This window comes from Lutra lutra, chromosome X (assembly GCF_902655055.1).
Source record: "Lutra lutra chromosome X, mLutLut1.2, whole genome shotgun sequence".
NCBI lineage: Eukaryota > Metazoa > Chordata > Mammalia > Carnivora > Mustelidae > Lutra > Lutra lutra.
This window is the reverse complement of record NC_062296.1, coordinates 73,532,683-73,552,438: the sequence shown is the minus strand read 5'-3', so window position 1 is coordinate 73,552,438 and position 19,756 is coordinate 73,532,683. Positions and strand designations below refer to the sequence as shown.

Genomic DNA, 19,756 nt, shown 5'->3' with positions numbered 1-19,756 from the left:
GCTTTGGTGTTAACAGGGAAATTAGACGTGGTTTTTAAATGTCCTAAATGCCTATTGTAAGTGAAACTTGACCAGCCTTTCAGACTAGTTAGTTGGAAATGCACTGTCACTTTTTCTGCATGCTTCACCAGAGGATGTTCCCAGGAATCCTCCAGAAACCACCCCCCCTCCCTGTGAAGGAAAAGGAGCGCTTTATGTGCTGGAATGCACATGAGTAGATCCCGCTGGTAGTTTGATAATACCTCCATAGTGTCAGCAAAGCCTTCTCGTATTTAAAATATATGAAGATAGACAGCCTCTCAGTTTCCTACGGGTTCACTTTCAGTTCCGTATGAAGTGTGCCCTTCGCTTATTATCCAGGTTCAGGTTTCCTAAGAGTATATCCAGTAAATAAAAAAGAGAGGTCTTGAATTAAACAGAAGGCATGAAAGAAATAAAATAATATCCACCATCTAGAAGATGTTTTCTATTTTGTACAGGGTTTCCACATATATGCTATTGCTTCCTTATCGTAGCTATGTGAGGCAGCTTCTGTTCTTCTGGATAGGAAATCTGAAGCTCCTAGAGGCTCACCAGTGGGAGACCAAGGGGGAAGTCCATAGAAAGCTTTTTTTTGGCCCTGTTCCTAGTACATCACACTACTTCGTGGATCACGTTCCTTCCCCCTAATTCCTTAATACCAGTAGAAATTCCTTTGTATTAGAATTTTTTAAAAAAATGAAGTTTGGTAAAACACACAGCCACTTAAAAAATCTCATTTTTCTCCCTGGAATGCTAGCCATATTTGATCTAAATAAAAACCACTATGTGTGACCTAAATTAACTCTTGCTTATCTAAATTTGAAGAATGATGTCGGCTATGAACAAATAATACCCAAGACCCAAATGCTCTTGGGTTTCTTACTTCTCTTAAAAGCAGTTTGGTTAAGGAAGGATACATGGTAAAATAAAACCTTCCAAAATGAGGCTGTTCCATGCCAGTTTGATAGCTATTCATATGTTTGTTTTAAAGGATGTTTTGGTTTTCCTTATTAATGGCAATGATAACAAAGAGCTATCAGACCTAGGCATTCATGTTACCTAGACTCCATTTTATATATCAAGAAACTGAGGCATACAGAGGTTTCAGCAGCCTGCTCAGGGACTTAACACTAACTAACCAAGAGTAGACCCCTTGTCTTCTGATTCCCAGCCCAGTGTTTGACGTCGATTCACCAATACCATGTGTTGTCTTGTCATTCTACACATATGTCTCGTATCTGTCATTGAACCAAATATGTAGTTGAAACACTTGCTTTGTCTTGTCTGCCCACATGCTCTGGCATGTTGCTGTTTGTGTTCATTCCTGTTGCAGTTGTGTTAGTAGAGATAATAGTTTGTGATTACTCATAATCCTTTTTTAAAATTTTATTAGAAAGCTGGGGCCTTGGAAGGTGTGCCAATATCTGGGGTAAGTTTCCTCTCCCTGCTACTTCCCCAACCTTACCTGCTTCCATGTGAGGGGGTTTCTTCCTCTATCTTAATCAATCTACCCCTTCTGAAACTATGGAAAAAAGGTGAAAGCAGCAGAATTGGCTGATTCTTGTTCTTAGGTGCCACAGTGTGGGCCACTGAGAACATTTTGACCAAATTCTAACTCTTCCTTCCCATACCTAATATCTTGTAGGGGATATTAGGAAATGGGGAAATGGCCAAATGGAATCAATGCAGAAATCAAGACAGTTCATTCCTTGATTAAAAAAAGGAAAGGCGAGCGCCTGAGTGGCTCAGTGGGTTAAAGCCTCTGCCTTCAGCTCAGGTCATGATCCCAGGGTCCTGGGATCGAGCCCCGCATCGGGCTCTCTGTTCAGCGGAGAGCCTGCTTCCCTTCCTCTCTCTCTGCCTGCCTCTCTGCCTACTTGTGATCTCTGTCTGTCAAATAAATAAATAAAATCTTAAAAAAAAAAAAAAGGAAAGGAAAAATAAATCCTATGGCTGTTCTAAAGGGGAAAGTAATGATACTGTCTTAGTGTTCTTTATTGTCATTTATGCTTTCAGTGTTTGGGGGACCAGTCTGCTGCATTGGTGGGACAAATGTGCTTCCAGGATGGTCAAGCCAAAAATACGTGAGTTGAAGAAACAGACCCAAGAACCAGTAGTGTTTTGTTTGTTTGTTTATCCCTTTGGTCCTTTGAATGAGGAAAACCTGTTGAAGTTCATCCAGGCTAAAAATCAATAGCTTAGGGGTTCCAATAAGTTTTTTGCCATTTAGTTTTCCTTCTTTTCTTCAAATAAAATACATTATGCCATATGTAAACACACTGCTGAGGCTTGAAAAGATCTTAATTCAATACATTTTTCCATCCAGAAACTAAATTTTGGTTTAAGGCGTTAATGGTTTTGGTGGGGTGGGGATGGGGAGTGGAGGAGGGCAGAGCAGAGGGGAGGAAGAGCCATGATTTAAACTATGTTTCAGGGGCGCCTGGCTGGCTCAGTCTGTACAACATGTGACTCATAATCTCAGGGTCGTGAGTTCAAGCCCCAGGTTGGGTGTAGAGAATACTTTAATAAATGTTTGGGGCACCTAGGTGGCTCAGGTGGTTAAGTGTCTGTCTTCAGCTCAAGTCGTGATCCCAGGGTCCTGGAATCGAGCCCCACATCAGGCTCCCTGCTCAGTGTGGGGAGGCGGGGGATGGTCTTTTCTCCCCCTGCCTCTGGCCCTCAAGCCCCACCGCCCTTGCCCAGCTCATGCTCTCTCTTGGTGGCTATCTCTCTCTCTCTCTCAAATAAATAACATCTTTAATTTTTTTTTAATTTAAAGAAAAAATTTCAAAATGAACTATATTTCTCCACATATACTGTTCCTGCCCTAGTCTTTCTCACTAAATTGTAAAGGTATATTTTTGTGGGATTTTCCATGCTGTTTTCCTGGCATTGTGCTTTCTCCTCATTACCTAGAGTTTTTCCTTCTACAAGAAGTAGAAGGAGGGGCACCTGGGTGGCTCAGTGGGTTAAAGCCTCTGCCTTAGGCTCAGGTCATGATCCCAGAGTCCTGGAATCGAGCCCCACATCGGGCTCTCTGCTCAGCAGGGAGCCTGCTTCCTCCTCCCTTTCTGCCTGCCTCTCTGCCTACTTGTGATCTCTGTCAAATAAATAAATAAAATCTTTAAAAAAAAAAAAGAAGTAGAAGGAATGATGGAAGTAGAGGTTTGGTGAATTTGTTTCCTAATCTTGTCTCCTTACTACTCCATCATGGGGAATCTGTCACAAGCCCCATATCTAAGAGAGAAGATTTCTTGCATTTTTCAGATAAGAAAACCTGTTCAGAGTAGTTAAGCTGATCAGTGAAATAAGTGGTCTTTGCCCCCAGATCCGTCTGATTCCACTTAGCTGGGGCTCTGAACCTCTCTTGTGTTACTGTACTCTATGTAGGAGAGACGCACATTGACCCAGCAGGAGACTATCTACATTTATTTTTTTTTCTAGAGGATTTCCTAATTATGTCATCAATGTTAACCGCAGTGGTTAAATTCTTCTTTTGTGAATAATGGAATGTCTAACCTTTTTAATGAATTGCGCTTGTGGTCTGGCGTGCTCAGCGGTCCTCATGTGACAGTGTGACATCATCCATGTGAGGTTTGGTGGGGGAGGAGGGGAGATAGGTAAAGTCTTGCAGATCAAGGTATCCTGAGGTTATGACTAAGAGAGCTTGAACAAGCGTGAGCGTAGGTCTGGGAACATCCTCTTTCTTCCGGCTTCTAGGCAGCTGCACCAGGAGTCAACAGACATAAAACTAGGCTCTTTTCCCTCCGCCCTTTTTCCTTTGCCAGGCACGCTAGTGCTAGTAAATCAGAGGGTCTCTCTCCTCTGTCAAGTACCTAGCATGGTGTAGAGCACATGGGACGTTCCCTATAAAATTGTTGGCTTTTCCTCCTCTTTTGACTCCCTTCCTGCGGAAGTGTTATCACACAAGTCCTGAAGGGTTAGTCTAAGCCAGGGAGGGCTTATGGAGTACCTGCACAGCCACTGTGAATTGTATTTTTTGGAGTCTGAGTAGAGACCAGATGGGAGTTGTAAAATGAAAGAGAGAGAAGCGATGGTCAAAATGAAGTCCAAAGAGGTTGCAGAGGGTGGGGCTGAGAATTGACTCAGTCTCTTCAAACCTCAGCCGGGAGCATAGGACAGGTAGGTCAGAATTCACTGGAAAGCCCATCTCTGTTTTAGTGCGGAGGAACGGATTATGGGTGATTCTCATTTTTCTTTCTGCTTTTCTGTATTTTCTGATTTTTCTTGAATGAATGTGGATTATTTGAACATTTAATTTTGCTTTTAAGGACAAGAACCTAAGATAGATGACCTCTCTCCCCAGAGGCATTAAGTATTCTATTAGCAATAATCGCGCCTCGGATAAACCTCATTGGCTACGATACTGCCACTGCGCAAAGCTGGCATTAAGTATTCTAAAGGAAGCCTTGACCCTCGTGGCTTCGGCTGGGGCCATTCACCCTCTTCCTGTGGGCAAGCTGTGGCTCGTTCCTCCATAAGGGATAGTGGGCAGCCTTCACCATCACAGAGGTTAGAAAAGTCAGACATCTTTCTGGGATGCTCAAACACAGTACCGTCTTGAGAGAGGATAGGCAGCCCATATAAATGCTGAAAGCTCCATGTATGTTTGATGTCTGGGAAGAAAAAATCATAAAATTTCAGAGGAAAATAATTGCCTGTGTACTGCTTTGCAGATTGTGGCCTATAGGTAGCAAGAGTCTCTTCATACATTGATAATGCTCATTAATTACATGTGAAGTATACTCACTTAAGAATTCACTTTTATTAAATGCCTTGAGCCTCTGTGTCAGTTTGGTACCTTCAGACTTATATACTATTGTTCGGTGTGCAGGGTGTTAATATGGGGGCTAAATTGGTACAGATTTCTCCTTTAAAAATATGAAATAGGTAATTAACTTTTTAAGGCATGAAACCGATAATCATTTTTAAGAATATTTATTAAAGGAGATTAACTTAACATTCATAGCTTTTCCAGCATTGTGGAAATAAAAGGGTATTGTGATTTGTGTGTTTTCCTTCATAAATATATTATTACCCATACATAATCTTAGTTGACTGGTGTCTTTAAAAATGTAGATGCGCGTTAATCACATGCTCCCTGAATGTGTTGGCTGTTTGTCTACAGGCAAAGAATATATTTGAGTGAAAAGAGGTAGACCGTCTTGGGTTACTTCTTATTCACAACAGTGGTGCCTGGAAGAATGTTTGCTAGAAAAAAAAAATTGCCCTTCGTTTCTATTTGCTTCACACCCACATGATGGGGCCTGCTGACTTAGTGCTTACTAGTGGTGGCTTTTGCTGTGATCCTTCTGCCTGGCCCTGAACTGAGCACTCCTTGATCTCCCACCTGCTGGAATATCAAATTGCACAGCAGCAAGGCTCATGGGGAGGGATCCCAAGCCTTGGCAGAATGGTTTGTAGAGCGCCAAGGGTGACAGTCACAGCCAGCTCCATGGAAAACTGTTTCCCTGTGACCCTTACTGGTATCACTTTGGATTACTTCTCTGATTGGCACACGTCAAAACTACTCACTCATGTCCAAATGCCAGACTTGTTGCAGAGTCCAAAGCTTATACTTACATGGCTGCCATAAAATAAATTCACTTCTTCCATGGCGGCCATGTTCCGTTCTCGCTCTGACCCTGCCACCTATTAGAATGGCCTACCCTGCAGAGAGAATGGGAAAGTGAGGCCTTCAGTGGCTTTCCTCTCTATGCCACTCTGGCTGAGGTCCATCTCCACTTTCCCGCATTCTGGTCTTAACCTCCCCCCTCCCCTCCAGGGCAGAAGATAGCAGAAGATAGCAGTTCATGACTGTACTAATCACAGAGCTAAGCAGCCAGCCCCATGGGTGAAATGCTTCATTCCACATGGGTTAGAAGCAGTGTCACTGGGACTGGGATGTAGACTTTGTTGTCATTTGGTGATATTTTATACACATAGCCCTGGATTGTGACTAGGTACTAAATACTATGCTTGCATTTTTCCATTAGGATTGCACTAAGTACATTTTCTTCTAGACTTAGTCTTTAAAACGTTATTCCAAAAGGAATATGTAATGCTTGTAAACTTTTGGAAATTGTCTAAAACTTTAAGATAATTACTTACGGTATGTCAGTTTAAATGATTTGTATTATTGATGTTTCATGATTTATTTTTAATAACCTTGTCAAACTGTTCCTTCTTCCCCCAACTATAGGTATGGAACAGGCTGTTTCTTACTATGTAATACAGGCCGCAAGGTTGGTTTTGAAAGTCTTCTCTAACTTCATATAAATAATGCTTCATATAAATAATTTGCTATTAAGTTACTTATTCCGCAGATTTTATTTAATCTTTATTAGGGTTTAATTTAGAGCTCAAAAATGATGAAAATCACTAAATTTAAGTGGCTCTAGTAAGAACTATTTTAGGTTCTTTGAAATTTTTATGTGTGTTTTTGATTGTTGGTGGGATATCTATACTAAGGCTATGTCAGATTCTTAATGCAAATCTAATTTGGAACAAGGAATAAACATTTTGTACTATTTAAATGTGTTGTTCTTAATACTGGTAATTGTGACTCTTTTAAATTGTTACATATTTATTGAATTATTTTTGTACTTAGGTCATCTTAGCTTTAAAAAATACTATTCTGCTATCTTTATTTTCCTGGCTACTGAAATATTTTTCTCTTTATCCTACAGTGTGTGTTTTCTGAGCATGGCCTTCTGACCACAGTGGCTTATAAGCTTGGCAGAGACAAACCAGTGTATTATGCCTTGGAAGTACGTAGTTTTCGATCAATATGGGTAGTATGGCAAACATTCAAAGCCAGTGAAAATCATGATGCTTTCTAACACCTTTTCTGGTTAATCTTAATATATAGGACTAAAAAAATTCAGTTTTTTTTTTTTTTCTTGGCATTTGGTTGAGTGGAAGGAACCTGGAATTGAGCTGGGGACAGGACTCCCAGGAGATCTTGAGTATATGGGCTCCTTGGTTCTTCTACCAGTCCCTTGTGGCACCTTGTAGCTGCTTGACTTGCTCTCCAAGTATTTCTGTTAGCTGGAAAATTCTGTGTTTTATAACTACAGTGCCCCAGTGTTCCAAAGAGAACCACTGGGTGCAAAACCAGAGGAACCCTCTTCATGTGTCTCCGTATAAAAATAGGTTTTGTGTCCAATTTTGATTTGGAAAAGAAAGTGAGGAGATTTATGCCATGTTTCAGTAGAAGTATTTGTTTCAAACACGTTTGTAAATTCTAGTAGGAATAGATCAGTCTAAGTCTGTAGGAAATGTTGAATTTATATTAGAGCCATTACTTCTATTATTCTTCTTTTTATCAAATCACATATATATTCTTTTTTTAAGATTTTTTTTTAAAGATTTTATTTATTTATTTGACAGAGAGAAATCACAAGTAGGCAGAGAGGCAGGCAGAGAGAGAGGAGGAAGCAGGCTCCCCGCTGAGCAGAAAGCCCGATGTGGGGCCTGAACCCAGGACCTGGGATCATGACCTGAGCCGAAGGCAGGGGCTTAACCCACTGAGCCACCCAGGCGCCCCTCTTTTTTTAAGATTTTATTTTTAAGTAATCTCTATACCCACTGTGGGGCTCAAACTCACCCCCAAGTCACATGCTCTACTGACCGAGCCAGCCAGGTACACCCCACAGTCTTTTGTTGTTGTTGCTGAATATAGTGGACACACGATGTTGCATTAGATTCAGGAGTACAGCTTAGTGATTTAGCAAGCTTACGCATTTGTGCTCCCCACAGCTATAGCTCCCATGTGTCCCATACGACGCTATTACAGTATCATTACCTGCATTCCTTATGCTGTGCCTCTTATTCCCGTGACTTACTGATTCCATAACTGGAAGCCTGTGTCTCCTCCCCCTTCCCCCATATAGCCCATTCCCCACCCCTCCCCTTAGATACATTTCTCAAAGCCATCTCTTTACCATTCATTTTAAATCATTCCCTTGAAATGTACAAATACACAGTTGATCTGAAGGCTTACTGAGGCTTGTTTCTTAAAGTGTCCGGTGAGAATTTGGCCACAAGTGTTAGACTTCTGTTTATAGTTCATAACTAGAATTGAAACCTCTTGACTCCCTTCATTCATTTCACTTGACCCCCCCCACCCTCCTCTCCTCTGGCAACCACCCTTCTGGTTCTCTGTATCCATGAGTTTTGTTTGATTTTGTTCATTTGTTTTATTTTTTAGGTTCCACATAAAAGTAATATATGGATTTCTCTTTCTCTTTCTGACTTATTTCACATGGCCTAACACCCTCAAGCTTCATCCATGTTGTTGCAAATAGTAAGATTTCATTCTTTCCGTGGCTGAGTAGGATTCCTAAATACCTCCGTATCTATCCATAGATCTATAGTATGTATGTGCATATTCTTAATATTCCTTATATATATATTCCTATATATATAAAACACAGTATTCATTTATATATATAATGTATATGTATTATAGATGTATATATGTGTATACACACACACACACACACACACACACACACACACCCTTTACATAATCCCTATGCATTCATCCATTGATGAATACTCCATTTGTTTCATATCTTGGTTATTATAAATAATGCTGCAGTAAAAATAGGGGTACATATGTCTTTTTGAAATTAGTGTTGTTTTTTTTTTTATTAGTTGCTCTGCCTAGAGCATGAAGAATTTATTTCCATTTTTTTCTTGCCCCCGCCCCCGACATTAAGCACTGTGCTCTCTCCCCCACCCCCTTCTCTATGGATAATAGAAGCACTTCAGAAACACTTGGTCATGTAATAATGGTATCATATCATTTCTCAGAAGTTGAATTCCTATAAGCCCTGTCCTGCTCTGTTTCCCCATGTAGAAAGTGCTTGGTACAGAGCTGGGCACCTCAAGTATGTACGGTCTGTTAAAAGTTACCTATGGCAATTGAGTAAGCTGCTCTCTTTTTTCCTTATACTGGACATAGTCTTTCAGAATTACAGATGCCTTAGACTTGGAAAGAGCCCCTGGGTAGGGCTTACCTGGTCTTCACTTCCCTCCCAACATGAAGAGCCTTCTCTTCTTTCCTTCGCCGGTAGCCCTCCATCTTCTGTTTGAAGATCGCACCAAAGACTGCTTCTTACCAACACCTATACCACTGGACCTGGATCAGTTGCCAAGAGCATTCAAATACCAGGGGGTGGCTTTTGCTTTTTTGGGTCTTTCTACTCCTGGATAAGCTTCTCCAGTGCCCTGATGTCATACGGTTTCTGGATGCTTTCTGGTTCTGGACTGCATTACATGCATTCCAATTTGTCAGAATCTTCCAGAATGGAATAGAATACTCTACATGTAATCTGACTTGTACTCACTAGTGTGATTTATTTCTCTCTGACCATAAACATTGCTTCTGCTACTCTAGCCTGAGAGTTCATTAATTTAGTTTAAAAACCCCATCCTATCATTGGCTCCAGGAGCAGATGGAAAGATCTGGCTCTTTTCAAATGACTCATTGTCATGTCACGTCCTCTCCGTTCTGTATTGGTGTGGATCTTTTTTTTCCCCTCTTAAGTAATCTCTGCACTCAAGCTAAAGCTTGAACTCATGATCCTGAGATCAAGAGTCACATGCTCTACCAACCGAGCAAGCCAGGTGCCCCTGTAGATCTTTTGTTAATCTATATTCAAGTCTTTGCTTCTTCCTGTCAAATTTAACGATACTGATTTTAGCCTACAGTGACACAGTCTAGATTCTTTGACACTCTTTAATCTGTTACTTGTCCAGTTTTGCCTCATCTGGAAACTTAACAAGAATATGCTTTGAGGTTTTGTTTCGGTTCACATAATTTTTTAAAACATTCATAGAATCTTTTCACACCACTGGGTGTGGTGCATAAACAATGAATCTTGGAACACTGAAAAAATAAAATAAATAAATAAATGAATAAAAGATTCATAGAATTTTAAAGCTGAAGGGGATGGTAGATTAGACTGACAGCACAGGCTTTGTTATGTCCTCACAAGGCATCTGAGAGTAGGAAGTGATATTGGAGTTGCTTGGCCATGGTAACTTTCCTTAGCCGCAGATCCAGGATGCAAATTCAGGTTATTGGACATCAAAATCTAGACACCTGGCTACTCCTCTGCCATCTCCAGTCTCCTGAGTCCATTTCTTTTCAGTGCATCTCGGGTATGTCCCTCACTTTGTCTGCTAACCCCACAGCCTGCCTGAGCCACAACATACATACTTAAACACACACATACACACACATTCGTAGTTGGAAATAGGATTTTTTCTTTTTTTCCCCCTGTATCTTCTCCTTTTTGTTTCAAGTAACAGACATGTAAAAAAATTGTACCAAACCAAAAAAGAGGGCAAAGCATAAGGCTACACTGTTAAACTGTTTCTCAGTCAATTCCTGCTAATCCCACTTGGTCACACCACTTCCATTTTGGTAAGTGCTTACAAAGTGTGTATTTAATAATCATTTATTTAATTCGACAGATTGGTAGGGTTGGCAGTCTGAGGTATTAAAAACTTCCCCTCCATTCTTTAAAAACTGAAACTGTAGCTGCTCATCTTAAGTCTTTTACTCTTGCATTCTCCCTCTGCTGATTTGAAAGCAGCAGCATGCATTTCCTGTTGTTGTCATTGTTTTGGGTTTCTTTTCTTTTCTGGGTACCTTTAAATTTTGAAGATACTATTTTAACCGTAGGTCACTCGAGTGACTCAGTCCGTAGAGTATCCGACTCAATCTCAGGGATGTGAGTTCAAGCCCCACAGTGGGTGTGGAGCCAAATTTTAAAAAGTGTATTACTTAACTGTATATTTTCTTAGCAGTGTTGATAGTTGTTTAGTAATTTGAATGTCCCACCCATGATGATGACTTAGAATGCTTTTCCTGTCACCTCTACCAGCAATCCTGTCACTGAGTTTAAAGTTTTTATTTCCACCCCACCCCTGCCTTTCTTTTAAGTAGGCTCCTTGCCCAGCCCAGAGCCCACAGGGCTCCAACTCTGAGATCAAGATCTGAGCTGAGATCAGGGGGAGTGTCAGCACCAGATGCTTGAACCATCTGAGCCCCCCTGGGCGCCCCTCTGGTTTTCTTAAGCAGGCAGTAATTCTCTTTTCTTATCAGTAGATAGCAAATCATACCTAAGGGCTTATTTTATCATTTTTTTGTGTCCAGTATCATTTTTGGGGGGGTCAGACCTTTTATGGCACTCCCCCTATTTTTTCTTGCAGAAGGGCCTCCTTTTGTGGTTCTAAGAGCCTCAGGTAGTAAGCCTGTTCATTTTAGGTTTGTTGTTATTTTGCCCTCTCTCTGGAGTGGGTATAAAATCTTGGGTGATACCGTGTGTTCTTCTACATCCCTTCTGGCCATTTTTGATGCTAATGAGACCTCTGATCTAAATTTGGTTTCTCTTACAGATAACCTGGCTTATCTTCTGGGGATGGGGGTATGGTTAACATGTTCTTATCGCTGGTGTTCTACACTTTTTACTATGATGTGCTTGGGTTTAGGTTTGATTTTACTTATCCTATTAGATATATTAGATAGAAGTCTGTTTTCAGTTCTAGAAAATCCTCAGCAGTTATCTCTTTGGGCACTGTTACTCTACTGTTACCTCCGGCCTCTTGTGCAGTTGCTATTTTATGGATTTTTGAAACCTTTCAGTGCATCCTCCCTGACTCTGAACTGTTCTTTTATATATTTTCCATCCTCTTGCTTCTCTGTGCTGCATCCCTGGCTAGTCCTCCCTCCCTACCTTACATTCCAAATTCTTTCTTTAAAACAAAGCAGGGATGCCTGGGTGGCTCAGTTGTTTAAGTGCCTGTCTTTGGCTCAGGTCATGATCCAAAGATTTTGGGATCGAGTCCCTCATGGGGCTCCCTGCTTCTGCTCACTCTCTCTCTGACAAATAAATAAAACCTTAAAAAAATAAAGCAAATCAAAACTTTTTTATTGTGAAATATAAAACACATACAAAAAGATGCATAAAATACCACTTGTACAGCTTGACAAATGATTATAAAGGGAAGACCCATGTATCCTCTACCCAGGGCAGTGGCCAGGAACCTGTGTGCCTCTCCCACTCCCAGCCTCACTCTCTCCCCTAAGGTCACCAGTGCCCTGGCTTTTATTATAGTCACTTCCTTACTTTTCTTTATAGTTCCAGAACTTAAGAGTACAACCCTCAGGGTGCCTGGGTGGCTCAGTCAGTTAAGGACCTGCCTTCCACTCAGGTCATGATCTCGGGCCCTGGGATTGAGCCCTGAGTTGGGCTCCCTGCTCAGGGGGGGAGTTGATTTTCCCTCTCCCTCCTCCCACTTACTTGCCTGTGCATGCTCTCTCTCAAATAAATAAATAAAATCTTTATTAAAAAATACATGTAGGGATGCCGGGGTGGCTCAGTTGGTTGAGCGGCTGCCTTGGGCTCAGGTCGTGATCCCAGCGTCCTGGGATCGAGTCCCGCATGGGGCTCCTTGCTCCGCAGGGAGCCTGCTTCTCCCTCTGCCACTCTCTCTGCCTGTGCTCACTCTCTCTCTCTCTCTCTCTCTCTCTGACAAATAAATAAATAAAATCTTTAAAAAAATACATGTAACTCTCAACACCAGAGTTGAGTTTTCATGTTTTTAATACTTTGTATATTAAAAAGAGAAAAGAGAAACTGAGAGAGACTGAGTTATACGGTATATATTCTTTCGTGGGGCTTCTCTTCACTCAACATCACATCTGTGAGATTCTCTGTGGTATTACCTAGAGCTTTGACATCATTCCTTTTCATCACCATATGAAAATGCCACGGTTTAGTGTTTATCCAATTGTTGATGACCTTTTAGTTGTTTTCTCTTTTCGTCTCTGATGAAAAGTGCTGCTGTGAACATTTCTGTATACCTCTGCTGTATCCATCTTGCTGCGGAATAGAATATGTGTATCTTCCCTTTGGGTAGAGGACTGCAGACTGTTTTTCTCAGTGGAGGCAGCAAGTTAACTGTCTTATCACCTGCAGTGTATTGGAATGTCATCTCTTCATCTCGTCACTTCTAGAGTTGACCCCACCTATTATACTCTTAAATTTGACTCAGTAACTTCATTTCCACCATTTTTAACTGGTGTTTGTTCATACCCACCTTATCTTGTTTTATTTCTCTCTTCTTTTGCTTCATAATTTCATGGCCGTTTTTCAAAAATGGAAATCATGCCTCAATTTATCTCTTTGATTTCTTCCAGCACTGACTTATTTATTTAAAGTCCTTGTCAGATTAAAGTAACTTCTATTCCAGCTATTAAGGCTTGTCGACTGATTTTGTGATAAAAGATTTCTTCATGTGTTTTTGGACTTTTTACTTCCCATCTCATCTTCTATTAAGCCATAGCGTTTGTCAGCAAATAGTTCTCTATAGGCAAGCAGGAGAGCGCCACCTAGCACCTGGCTTTGAGCACTGAAGCTGATACTATTCCTTGTCTTTCGCAAGCAAGCCACATTGGACCCCTTTCCCTTGGAGGAGCTGGCTCCTGGCCCCCACTCCTGCTTCCTGACGCATACAGAAAACCGAAGCAGAACCTCCTATGCTTGTGGTCTCAAGCCCTGCTCAGTTGTGCATTTCTGTTTCTGTACCCCTCGACCGCTGCTCTGCGTTTGAGTCAGCATGTGTTGTTTTAGTGTTCCCTTTTTACATTTTGCCCTGTTATCCTCTGTGTCTAGAACAGAGAGAGGGGATTTTTAAAGTGCAAACTCACCATTTCTGATGTGGACATTACCAAGAGAATTCTTTTTTTTCCCTCCCTCCTCCTTGGCATGTGATTCATCTGGTCCTGATACGTTAACCTCTGTAGGTTCCTATTTTCATTATCAGTAAAAAGGAATTGGGACACATGATCCTTGAGTTGTTCTAAGACTTTAAAACTCCTCTTAAACTGCTTCAATTTGTCCCACTCATTCACTAGAAAATTTTCCTTTTTATTATTTTTTTTTCCTTTTTATTCTTTAAAGACTTTTTAAAGTAGTCTCTGCACCCAAGATGGGGCTCGAACTCAAAACCCTGAGATCAAGAGTCACACGCTCCACCAACTGAGCCATCTGGATGCCCCTGCTGGAAAATCTTTCTTAGCGGAGGAAGAGGTTGAAGCAAAATAGAGCAGTTGAGTAGGTCTGCCTTTTCTCTGCCATCTGTTAATAGGATGCCATCTTCCTTAAGCTGTGCTTCTCCCTTCTGTTGTTTATTTTTTTCTAAATATTATTTCACAAAACAGAAATCCTTTAGGGGCCTTTAATATTTATGAAGTTGAGATTACTTAGGATTTGAGACTTGCATATTCTGTATTGTGTCACTGAGATGCAAGTTCCCTGAGGCCATGGTACTTGTCTGTGTGCTTCACCACTGTTGGAGCAGGCTGGCATGGAGTAGGTACTCAATAAATACTGTTTACATGCCAAATCCTAATGCCATTTTTGTTTTTATAAATATGAGTTGCAAAGAGGACTTCTGTATAGTCCCCCTTGGTTTCTTAGGTCCTTTCTCCCATCTCTTCTTTGATATGATTGATGATGATAGTGTGTTGAGATTTCCTTTTTAGAGTTTTTCATCTTTTTTTTTTTAAATATTTTTATTTATTTATTTGACAGAGAGAGATCACAAGTAGACAGAGAGGCAGGCAGAGAGACAGAGAGAGGGAAGCAGGCTCCCTGCCGAGTGGAGAGCCCGACGTGGGGCTCGATCCCAGGACCCTGAGACCATGACCTGAGCTGAAGGCAGAGGCCCAACCCACTGAGCCACCCAGGCACCCCTCCTTTTTTTTAAAAAAAGATTTTATTTATTTATTTGAGAGAGAGAACACAAGCGGGGGGTGGGAGAGAGTAGAGGGAGAAGCAGACTCCCCAGTGAGTGGAGAGCCTGACACAGCTCCTGATCCCAGGACCCGGGGATCATGAACTGAGCACCACCCAAATGCCCTGAGTTTTTTATCCTTCTTAAGCCAGATACTCCATTTTTGGTGTAAGCCTATATGTTAGTTACCTATTGCTTTGTAACAAAGGTAAGAGGCTTACAACCACTTGACTCACAAAGCTGCAGTCAAGGTGTTGGCTAAGGCTGTGGTCTCATCCAATGCTCCGTCTCCTTCTAGGCCCTCTCACTCAGATATTGACTGAGTTCAGTTCCTTGTGGTTGTAGCACTGAGGGCTTCAGTTTCTTGGTTGTCAGCCAAAGGCTGCCCTCATCACCTAGAGGCCACCCACAGTTTCATCTCACATGAAGACCCCAACAGAGGACCCCTGTACTTTTTCTCAAAGCTAGCAGGGAAGGGAGAGAGTCCATACAACAGCCGTGGTAATCTTTGTAGCTTAATCATGTATCCTGCATCATGGGTCCCCCATCGCCATTGATGTGCTGTTGATTGGAAGCAAGTTCAAAGTCCCACTGCGCTCAAGGAGAGAGGATCCCCCATGGGCAGGAGGTGGGGACCATGGAGGCCACCTTAATTGCCTGCCATAGCCTGTAAACGTTCTTCATGGACTTTTGTAATGTAATATCCTGGAAAGTATACTTTCTGAGCGGTAAATCCTTTTAATCTTAATTTCCTAACTTGTTACTGAAGTATTAATAGTATAGATTACATTTTAAAAATAATGGTTCCCCGGTTTAACTCTAGGTTTCCGTTCTCTTTTCTGTGTAATTAAAAATGCTATGGAGTTAGATTTTGCATTTGTAATCTTAAACACAAATTAAGTACAGTATAAATTACATACACAGATGCATATTACTGTCGCATACACAAAGCTATGTTTACTGTGCCTAATGGGTGATTTTAAGCAATTTGAGGATAATCTTAATTTTACGTAATTTTTCTCCATACCCACTGATTTTAACCATAACTGCCTTGTATCATACAACTACGCCACATCCTGAGATGTTTCCTTTATGTGGATACCGTTCATGGCAAAGAGCTCTTGAGGAAAAGTATATTTGTCTGCTATGACATTACATCAGATATACTTTATTATCTTTTGTTGTTGTTGTTAGAGAACATGCACAAGCATAAGCAGGGGTTTGGGGGAGGAGCAGAGGGAGAGGGAGAAAGAGAGTCTTTTTATATTTAAAATCTTTATAAAGATTTTTATTTATTTGTGTGTGAGAGAGAGAGGGTGAACAAGTAGGAGGAGCAGGAAGGAGAGAAGCAGGCTCCCCACTGATGGGGGACTCGATCCCAGGATCCCTGAGATCATGACCTGAGCTAAAGGCAGATGCTTAACTGACTGAGCCACCCAGGTGCCCCCTACTTCATTATTTTTAATCTGCTCTTCTGATAGCCTGTTTCTTAGCCTTCCAATTAACAGGCTATGTATTTAGTTGTTTTTTAAAAGATTTTATTTATTTATTTGAGAGAGAGAGAGCGCGAGCCCGAGTAGGGTGGGGAAGGGCAAAGGGAGAGGGACAAGCAGACTCCTCACAAGCAGGGAGCCCTATGTGTCCCTCACCCCAGGACCCTGAGATCACGACCTGAGCTGAAGGCAGATGCATAACCAATTGAGCCACCCAGGCACCCCTAGTTTTTATTTATTCCTCTTGTCCTATTCATTTCATTTATTTTTCTTTACACCTTCTCATTTCTATTATGTCTTTCTTAGAGTACAGCTATTCATTTTTTATGCACCTTTCCCTGGGTCAAGCCTTCGAATGAGAGTTCATTCATGTTTGTAGACAAGACACTGAAGTATTGGGTCTTAATATTTAGGATGTAGTCGATGGTAACTTATTTGATAGCAAGTAGACTGTCACCGTCTATCATTTTAGGCTTCTGTTCCTGTACCCTTTTTTCCTGCCCTTCTTGAAAGCATTATACCGTCTTCCACTTTATTCCCTGCCTCTGAATTCAGAAGACCACCTCTTTTGTGAATTCGGAGGTTTCTTTCATATTTATTAATTGTTTAGAAGGCTAGCTAATACCATGTATTATGTCCAGGTACCAAAATTACATTCTTATTTCAGATGACTGTTCTTAATCTACCTTTTATTTTCTTATATTGAGTTTATTTTTTTGCTTATAGGCAAACACTCCTATCTATATACTACTGATAACCAAATTCAAAATAATTTTCTTCTGGAGCCTTGAGAGTGGCTTTATATATTTTTTTCTTTTGTTTCAATCAAAGTGATGCCCTCTGGCTCATGACCAGTTACTTTTCATGAAAACCTTGATACCTTTTGCCAAAACAAATTGCTTCCTCTCCAAAAAAAAAAAAAAGTATCTAAGCATATAGCATACTGCCTTTTCAGTGGAAATGAGGTTTGTCAGTATTTGGTTTCCCAAAGTATAAAGTTCCACTAGCTGATAACCACAAAACCATTACACTAGACTTGTAGCCCAGCAGCTGTTACCTAAAAATATTGAAAATATTTGCATTTCCTGGTTAGATACAGTTTAGGCCCAGTGTCTTTTTGAGAGTACAAGGAGAAAGGGACACCTGTTTTTTGAATTAGATCTAGAATCGTGCTGTCCAATACAGTAAGCCGCTAGGATTATGTGTCTAGTCCAAACTGAGATGTGGTATAAGTGTAAATGTATTCCTGATTTCAAAGACTTAGTATCAAAAAATCAAATACCTCAATAATTTTTATATTGATTACATATTGCAGTGATGGTATTAATATATTGGAGTAAACACAATATATTACTATTTAATTTGTCTCCTTTTACTTTATTAATATGATAGGTACAAAATTTAAATGACATGTAGTTGATATTATATTTCTATTGAACAATGCTGGTCTAGAAAATCTTACACATTTATTTGTTTTTAACAGCTACTATCTTTGAATTGTTTGCTTCCAAAGGAAATTTGAGAGGAAAATTCTAAAGTCTTTAGTTTTTCTTGATGGTTCCACTAAGTACACACGTATATGACATATCAAAGTTAGGAAGTATATTGAAAACTTCTCCACAGAGACTGTGGGTTAGAGTCTCTTCAAGGTATTTGTTGAATTGGGCTCTTTTCCCCATTTTTTTTTAAAGATTTTATTTATTTGACAGAGTGATCACAAGTAGGCAGAGAGAGAGAGAGAGAAGAGGAAGCAGGCTCCCTGCTGAGCAGAGAGCCCGATGCAGGGCTCGATCCCAGGACCCTGAGATCATGATCTGAGCCGAAGGCAGAGGCTTTAACCCACTGAGCCACCCAGGCGCCCCTCTTTTCCCCATTTTTAAAGCCTGGTTAAATTTGCCCAGTGATGTCAGATCTCTTCCTCAGTAATTTTTTTTTATAGCTAAAACGAAACGCTGCTGTATAAAGAGAACGACTGTGGCAGTCTGCCGCTTTGCAGTAACATATAGCTTCTCACAGAAGCTATGAATGCTGGAACGAGTCATCATGTTCCACGTCTAGTTTGTTTATAGCCTGGAAGTTGACAGCAAGGAGGGGTAGCCATCTATAATTTAGTTTATTGAATTGGAGGCCGGGAGGTAGGCAACAGATTAGAAACATTCTGCTTTCTGTACTTAATCTTACCTGATACTTGGTTTGGGATGACTCTGGAAGTAATACATTAATAATCTGTATGAATGAAACATCAGAAACAAAAAACCTTTTTTGAAATTCCTAATGGTTTGTTCTGGTACTTTTTTTTAAGCTATTTTTTTTTGTTTTTTTTTTTTTTTTAAGATTTTATTTATTTATTTGACAGAGAGAGATCACAAGCCCGCAGAGAGGCAGGCAGAGAGACAGGAGGAAGCAGGCTCCCTGCTGAGCAGAGAGCCCGATGCGGAACTCGATCCCAGGACTCCGAGATCATGACCTGAGCCGAAGGCAGCGGCTTAACCCACTGAGCCACCCAGGCGCCCCTAAGCTATTTTTTTAAAAGATTTTATTTATTTATTTGACAGAGATCACAAGTAGGCAGAGAGGCAGACAGACAGCAGGGGAAGCAGGCTCCCCGCCAAGCAGAGAGCCCAATGCGGGGCTCGATCCCAGGACTCTGGGATCATGACCCAAGCTGAAGGCAGAGGCTTTAACCCACTGAGACACCTGGGTGCCCCTGGTACTTTTTTTTTTTTTTGCCCCACCCAGGATCTTTTTATAATAGCTTTATTGAGATACAGTTCACATATCACATGATTCACCCTTTTAAAGCCTACAGTTCAGTGTTTTTCAGTATACACAGAGTCATGCAACCATCACCACAGTCTAACATTAGAACATTTTTATCACCCCAAAGAATAACTGCACCACCCCAACTCCAAGCACCCACTAATCTATTCTTTGTCTCTGTGGTATCTTATTGTGGACATTTTCATATAAATGGAATTGTGTACCTTACGGATCTTTTGTGACTGGCTCCTTTCACTTCGTGTAATATTTTCAAGGTTTACGTTACAGCAGAGCTTCTTTCTTTCTCATGACCAAATAATATTCCATTGTGTGAATATACTAGATTTATTTGTCCGTTCTTCAGTCAGTGGAATTTGGATTATACTTTTTTAACACATAGAAAACTAATGAATCTAATATTTACATTCACTAATAACCTTCCCCTCTCTGCTCATATTGAGACTCATAGGAGTTTAAGTATGTGTTCTGATAGTCACCACTGTTTTACAGGTTATAAAATGGAGGCTCACTAAACCTAACTAATTGGCCTAAGATCACATAGCAGTTAAAAACTAGCATTTAGATTCAAAACCTATTCATCTGACTCCAAATCGTATGTTTTCTTCCTTATCGCCACAGCCTCC

General features: G+C 40.8%; 1 protein-coding gene and 1 pseudogene across 1 annotated transcript in view; one reads left to right on the top strand and one right to left on the bottom strand.

Moving 5' to 3' along the window:
- Positions 1-19,756, top strand: part of GK (glycerol kinase) — a 77,106-nt gene that overhangs the window by 42,791 nt on the left and 14,559 nt on the right. The window contains exons 10-13 of the mRNA XM_047715633.1: positions 1,415-1,450; positions 2,038-2,105; positions 6,245-6,287; positions 6,732-6,812. Of these exons, the coding sequence (XP_047571589.1) occupies positions 1,415-1,450; positions 2,038-2,105; positions 6,245-6,287; positions 6,732-6,812 (228 nt within the window). The remainder of the gene's footprint in view (positions 1-1,414; positions 1,451-2,037; positions 2,106-6,244; positions 6,288-6,731; positions 6,813-19,756) is intronic.
- Positions 4,277-4,426, bottom strand: LOC125092583 (uncharacterized; annotated as a pseudogene).